Source organism: Dipodomys ordii, unplaced genomic scaffold (assembly GCF_000151885.1).
Source record: "Dipodomys ordii isolate 6190 unplaced genomic scaffold, Dord_2.0 Scaffold143, whole genome shotgun sequence".
In the NCBI taxonomy this organism is placed as follows: Eukaryota; Metazoa; Chordata; class Mammalia; order Rodentia; family Heteromyidae; genus Dipodomys; species Dipodomys ordii.
In genome coordinates, this window is record NW_012267359.1 from 1,535,971 (window position 1) to 1,543,451 (window position 7,481).

The 7,481-nt window shown below is 42.9% G+C and overlaps 1 protein-coding gene across 1 annotated transcript in view; it reads left to right on the forward strand.

Annotated features, from left to right (window-relative positions):
• Baz1b (bromodomain adjacent to zinc finger domain, 1B) overlaps positions 1-7,481 on the forward strand; it is a 66,275-nt gene that overhangs the window by 215 nt on the left and 58,579 nt on the right. Inside the window, exon 3 of the mRNA XM_013031701.1 lies at positions 7-89. Within this exon, the coding sequence (XP_012887155.1) occupies positions 7-89 (83 nt within the window). The remainder of the gene's footprint in view (positions 1-6; positions 90-7,481) is intronic.

Below are 7,481 nucleotides of genomic sequence, written 5' to 3' on the forward strand. Positions count from 1 at the left end.
CGCAAGCCCTTCCCGCTGGTGAAGCCGCTCCCCGGAGAGGAGCCTCTCTTCACAATCCCGCACACCCAGGAGGCCTTCCGCACCCGGGAGTATCCTTTACTGTCCACGCCAGCTGGGCGCCCGCGGGCCGTGGTGGGCCGGGGGTTCCGAGCCGGACAGGGCCGCGCTTGGGGCTGCTGTCAGCACGCTGGGGATGCCAGGGGGGGTGGCGGGGGAGGGGGGGAGGGAAGGGGGAAGGGGAGAAGCTTGGACGCTGAACTCGGTCGTGCAGTTTTGGGGTCCTGGAGGCGCCCCGATTCCCTCCCGCCGGGATTGGGCTCAACTCGAGCCGTCCCCGGAGCCTCGCGCCTCCATCCTGCCTCCGATCGCGTTACTTTGTCCCCGGGCCTCGCTAGCGATGAGCGCGTAGCGCGCCTTCGTCCTCCCAACTTGGCTTTAGGCCCTCGAGTACCGGGGCTTCTTTTTGCCTTCCCCCCCCCCTTTTTCTTTTTCTTCTTTTCATAACTAGTGAACAGGCAAGTTAAGTTTTTGAGATTGTACCCGTGTGGCCTCGTGATCCAGCAGGTCCGGGTCTCGACTTGCGTGTCTGATCACTGCGGGAGCAGTGGCGTTTTTCTCCTCCCTAGTGGACTTTAGGCCCGGGATGAAGTGACAGCGTCAGGCATTTTCAGACTTAGGAAGAGGACCTGATGATGCCTTTCTCCTTTTCTGAACGCACACAGATTTGCAATCTTGCAAGATTTAGAAGCTGGTTGGCATTTGTGTTTTAAGGAAAAAAAATTTTTTTAGAGGATTAGGAAAAAAAATCCAAGATTGACTTTTGTTTTCAATAGGAAGCCGCTGCCTTTCTCATCAGTGTTTGATTACTTGGACATGCATAATCATTTAGCTGAAAGTGTATGGGCTTAATTTTTTTTTAATGGATGTCAGGTGAATCTTTTTAAGGTGTAATCAAACTTGGTTATTACTGTATCAGCCCTTTCCCTTTGAAAGGATAAGGTTTTGTAGGAATTTCTATTAGTTTCTGTGTGGGAGGAAGTGTCTAGGTGATATTTTTCTCCTTGATCTTTGCTTGACTATAATACTTGACAAGATCTTGTTTGAGGCAGGTTATGAATGTTAGGTATTTCTGCATAAAGACACTTGGAAAATAAAGCTTAGGAGATTTTGTTTGTTTTTTAAATAAAGTACACCTATAACATCTTGCAGGAGATCTTAAAGGTGGCCCCGTCTCCCTGTCAAATAGATCTCAGAGAACAGAGCTTGATTTGTTAAGGGTCACATACCACGTTGCCATGCTGGGTGGGGGTCAGTATTACAATCCTGTGTGCTCTGCCCAGTTCCTACCTGGGAGAGCTGCTTATTAGCTCATCTTTCAGTTTCGTTTTGTTTTGCTTTTGAGACAAGGTCTCCCTGTGTAGTCTGGTTGGAACTCCATCCTCCTCCTTCAGACTCCCAAGTGCTGAGATTAATTACAAGGACTTTTGCCATTTTTTTTTTCCCTGGGGAGGGAGGGGATGAAGGATCAAAACCAGGACCTGACAGCCATAAGTTATAACATTAAGCAGTATCCCAAGCCCTGTCCTTCAATGTTTTTTCCAGTGCTGAGAATGAACCCAGGGCCTTCCATGTACTAGGCAAGTGGTTTACTGAGCTCCATCCCCAGTCTGTGGTTTATTGGGACAGCATCTTGCTTTCAAGATCAGGCTAACCTGGAACTTGCTGTGTGTCTTCTAGACTGTTCTCTAGCAAGATCCTCCTGCCTTGCCTCTTGAGTGCTGGCTTCCTCTTTCATCTTTCATTTAAATGTCAGTCTGGTTTGTGACTGAAGATTTAATTGAGTGATAGAAGGTTAGCTCTACTTACAGCGTTATTTTAAAGTTACCATGCATTTTCAAATATTTCTAAACACTAGTGGAGTACAATTTTACCTCTGGGAATCTGATAGTCTTATGTCATTGATGTTTTGAGCTGTTGATGGTCATTGACACATCATTAGAGGTTACTTTTTTCAGGTCTGTTCAGTACATGTAAGAAACATGCTACAGAGAGGAGGCACATTCCAAGTCTGTAACAGGTGAAAAATGGTCATAGACAGCTATTCAGGACTAGGACACAGGCTTCAAATAACATTTCATTAAATCAGTGAAATATGTACGTGAAGAATTATCTCCCCACCTCCCCAGTATCCTAGGCAACTGCTTTACCACTGAGCCACATCCTCAACCTTAAAGAATCTCTCTCTCTCCCTCTCTCTCCTCTCTTCCTCTCTCTCCTTTCTCCCTCCTTTTCTCCATTTTCTGTCTACCTCTGCCTTCCTCTTTTCAAAGTTTTAGTGAGGATTTATTTCAGTATAACAGGGTTAAAGTAGGGAAGAAAAAAGAAACATTTCCTGTTCCCCATGCAGGAAATGCGCGTTAAGACTCAAGAGTTTTTCTTAATAATGACAGTTAAAACCTGAAACATACTAAATGGTTTCTATTCAAATAAACATTCTTTTTTTTTAATTTCCCATACCGGTATTTAGAACTCTTTAACAAAGTAATTCTTTAAAAGCATTATATATTGAGGGCAGGGAATTGCTCTCCTGGGAATTTGTTCAAGTGAAAGCACTTTGAGGATGGTTTATAAACAATTGTACTGTATAGTTGGTGGGTTGGCATATTTCTTTATTAGGCTATTAATGGTTTCATAGAGGAGAACAAATATATGGTTGAGTAATGGCTGCATTTTAAGTATGGTGATTCTCACTTTTCCACTTAGACTTCTGATTATATTTTTAATAGGATTTGATGCCTTAATTTCCTCACGATCTGTTTTGATTGCACGTATACTTTAAAGCAGATTTGTGTATTTTATTGGCTTAATGCTGTGAGTTTGTATGCTCTTGAAATTACCTTGTACCTCTTCATTAAACTTAGAGTGGAAGTTGTAAATAAAGCACATAACTTAATGACTTGTACTGTAGCTTTGAATTGTGGTACCTTACCTTCTAGGCCTCATGCTTGTTTAGGTAAGGCCTAAGCCACTTGATCTTAGTTGAAGAACCTTGTTGTTTTTCTTTTCTTTTTTTTTGCTTATGTGGTGCTGAGGAATCGAACCCAGGGCCTCATGCATGCAAGGCAAGCGCTCCACCACTGAGCCAACTTCCCAGCCCTTCTTTTCTTTTCTTTTCTTTTTTTTTTTTTGTTTGTTTTTGAAACATGGGCTCATTCATACAGTTGGTTTTCATAGTCCATTCTTTTTGTAGGTTATGAAGTTTGAACTCTGGGCCAGGGCGCTGTCTCTGAGCTCTTCAGCTCAAGGTGAGTACTCTACCACTTGAGCCACAGCGCCACTTCCGTTTTCTGGCAGTATTGGAGATAAGAGTCACAGAATTTCCTACTTGGGCTGGCTTTAAACTGTGATCCTCAGATCTCAGCCTCCTGAGTAGCTAAGCTTAAAGGCGTGAGCCTGCATTCACAGTTCATTCTTTTTCTTTTCTTTTTTTGGGGGGGTCGGTTGTGGGGCCTGAACTCTGGACCTGGGTGCTGTCCCTTCCTCAGCTCTTCTGCTCAAGGCTAGTGCTCTACCACTTGAGCCACAGAGATACTTCCAGCTTATTCTGCATATGTAGTGCTGAGGAATTGAACCCAGGACCTCATGCATCCAAGGCAAAACACTATACTACTGAGCCACTTTCCCAGCCCCACAGTTCATTCTTTTTTTTATTTATTTATTTTTCTTTTTTTTTTTTTGGTCCGGTTGTGGGGCCTGAATTCTGGGCCTGGGCGCTGTCCCTCAGCTCTTCAGCTCAAGGCTAGCGCTCTACCACTTGAGCCACAGCGCCACTTCCGGCTTTTTTTTCTTTTTGCTTATGTGGTGCTGAGGAATCGAACCCAGGGCCTCATTCATTGCAAAGCAAGCGCTCTACCGCTGAGCCACCTTCCCAGCCCCCACAGTTCATTCTTAATGTGACTGTCTGGATATAAGATAATAAACTCTGTGTGTGTGTGTGTGTGTGTGTGTGTGTGTAGGATAATAAACTCTGTGTGTGTGTGTGTGATTTATTTTTTGTTGGTCATGGAACTTGAACTCTAAGCCTGGGTACCGTCTCTGAGCTCTTCAGCTCAAGACTAGCACTCTACTGCTTGAGCCACAATGCCACTTCCAGCCTTTTCTGCTTATGTGGTGCTGAGGAATCGAACCCAGGGCCTCATGCATGCAAGGCAAGCACTCTACTGCTGAGCTACTTTTCCAGTTCCAATAGACTGTATTTAAGTCAAGAATTGATTTAATTTTAAGTAGGAACTGAAGTTAGTTACAAAGGACCTGCATTTGATTAATATGTTGTTGTTTTGTTTTAGCTGTCAGTTTGTAAAGTTTAGAAATTCATGACCTTTAGCATCATTATGTGGGAACTTCTATGTTATGTGGCAAGAGGAGCTCATGTTATTCCTGCAGTTAACAGGGCTCTGGACAAGTCACTGGAGCTTGTTTAAGAGTTGGGTAACTTGAGTTATAGTACAGTTGCAAGACAGAATATTATTGGACAGAATACTGAGCTCTTAGGTTGCAATTTATAATTCCATTTATTTAAAGTAACAAATTCTGCCACATTAGAGTTTTACTGCCAGTCTGGTCCAGAAAGAACATAGAATAAAATGAAAATCTTGATTCTATTTAATCTTTTCATATGAAACTCTTGATACTAGAGTTGATGTTTTGGGTGGGGCATGTTACCAGAGTTTGAACTCTAAGCCTCAAACTTGCTTGTTCACAGTTGGTGCTTTACCCACCAAGCCACACTTATACCCCTGCTTGCTTGCTTGCTTGCTTTTTTCTTTTTTACCCTGCATTCTGTTGGTTAAAATTGGAGATGAGGTCTCATGGTCTTTTCTGTCTGGCTCAAACTGAGATCCTCTGGATCTCAGCCTTCTAAGTAGCTAGTATTACAGGAGTGAAATACTCAGCTAGATAATGCTTTTTTAACCTTCAAACTTTTCTGGGCCACTTCCTTTGAAATTATCAAGTACTTTATTGAAAGAAACAATCCTTGCAAGTCTAAAGAGAACAAAGCAGCACATTGTGGTAAGAAGTAGCTCTTGAAATCATGAAAAGTAGATGGATAATGAGAATAGTCTAGGATTTGAAAATATCTTATCATTTATAGCTTACACAACCTTTTGAGAATTGCTTTGACATTTTGTCTGCAATTATATGTACACTAGTTGCTGGTACATAAAAATCTCAGTTGGCATTTGCTCTGAGTGGTTATTTGAGAGTGAGTGACTTCTTTGGTAACCTAAAATTCAAAATACAATTTAGAGGCAGCTGACTCAATAGTCTTATGATGGGCTTTTGTCCTGTCCTTATTTTTGTTTTCTTTTAATGTAAAGTAACAAGCACAGGATTACATAAACCTGAATATACCAGTTTAGTTAAGGATTGTGTGAAGTTCAGTTTTAGATTTTTGAGATCAATCTAATTTGATCAGTTAAAAATTTTAAATATGCCAGGCCCCAGTGGCTTACTCCTTTAATCCTAGCTACTCCAGGCTGAAAGCCAGAGGGTGGTATTTTCAAGCTAGCCAGGGGAAGGAAAGTCTGACAGACTAATTTCACAATAACCAGTAAAAGAGCTGTGAGGCATGGCTCAGTTGTAAAGCTGAGCAAGTGTGAGACCCTGAGTTCAAACTTCCAAAGAAAAAAAAGGAAAAGTTAATATTGTTAGAGGGCATTTGTTTTTGAGATGTGTACCTTGGGTTTAAAATAGTCTCCAGTAGAAGCATAATATAAGCCCTATGTAATTTAAAATTTCTTGTAGACATGTTTAAAGAAAAATACGGGAGCAAAAGGAAAAAAATTTTTCTTCTGAGTCTGTATGGATAGGCCTTTGTAGTGGTCCAGAGAGAAAGCTAGAGAAGTCTCCTCCAGGAAATGGCATGTATATGTTCATATCCACCAGCAGAGGCAGAGTGAGTCCAGTGGCTGAGCCCAGTTGTAGTGGGTAGGGTGTGCATTCCTCTATACTAAAGGCACTGTAAGCCCCAGGACAGGTTCAGGATGTGCAAACTTTATGGAAAGAAGGTGGGTAGTAGAAAAACAATATAATTTACTCTATTTGATCATTTAGGGGTTGTTTCCTGGGAAGTTTTTTATTTTATTTATTTATTTTGACAGTCATGGGGCCTGAACTGGCCTGTGCACTGTCCCTCAGCTCTTCAGCTCAAGGCTAGCGCTCTACCACTTGAGCCACAGCGCTACTTCTGGCCTTTTCTGTTTATGTGGTGCTGAGGAATGTGGTGCTGAGGCAAGCACTCAACCACTGAGCTACCTTCCTAGCCCCAGAGGAGTTATTTTTGAGATCTAACAGTTACAATTGTCAGATAAAGAATAGAGGACTTTGTATTTGCTACTTGATACATTTGTGGGAGGCATATTTTTTTTTTTGGGTCCGGTTGTGGGGCCTCAACTCTGGGCCTGGGCGCTGTCCCTCAGCTCTTCAGCTCAAGCCTAGCACTCTACCACTTGAGCAACAGCTCCACTTCCAGCTTTTTTTTTTTCTGCTTATGTGGTGCTGAGGAATCGAACCCAGGGCCTCATGCATGCAAGGCAAGCACTCTACCACTGAGCCACCTTCCCAGCCCATGGGAGGCACATTTATAGTGATTTATTTATTGTTTGTTTCTGTGCTGGTGTGCAAACTGAACTCTGCAGGTGGCCTGTGCTCTACTACTTGGGCCACATTTCCAGGTTTTGTTTTTTTTTAGTGTTTCACTAGGTTACCTAGACTGGCTTCCCCATCCTCCTGCATTAACTTATTAGCCTCGGGAGCAGGTAGGGGATTATAGGTGTGCACTGCTGTTTCTGGCTTGGTTTTAAAATACTCTGATTAGTTTTCCTTTTTTTTTTTAAATGGAAGTTTGATTCTGTTTTGTTTAATCACCTAGATAGTAACCACATCCCTGGCAAGGAGAATGGGCTTACTGCTTAGGTCTTGGCAGATTTGAAGAAAGGTCTTGAGTGAGTATAGGTGCTTCTGATGGTTATGATTACTATTAGGACTTATTTGGAATTTATCCCTATTGTTTGCCTAAAAATTGCTGAGCATCAGTGGCTCATGCCTATAATTCTAACTACTCAGGAGGCCGTTCAAAGCTAGCCCAGGCAGAAGTCTGTGAAACTCTTATAACCAATTGACAAAGTCAGAAGTGGAGGTGTGGCTCAAGTAGTAGAGTGCTAACCTTGAGCTATAAAAAAGCTCAGGGACAGTGCCTAGGCCCTGAGTTCAAACTCCAGGACTGATACCACAAAAAGAAAAAAGGGAGGGGGCTGGGAAGGTGGCTCAGTGGTAGAGCGCATGCCTTGCATGCCAGAGGCCCTGGGTTTGATTCCTCAACACCACATAAGCAAGAAGAAAAAAGCCAGAAGTGGCGCTGTGGCTCAAGTGGTAGAGCGCTAGCCTTGAGCTGAAGAGCTGAGGGACAGCGCCCAGGCCCA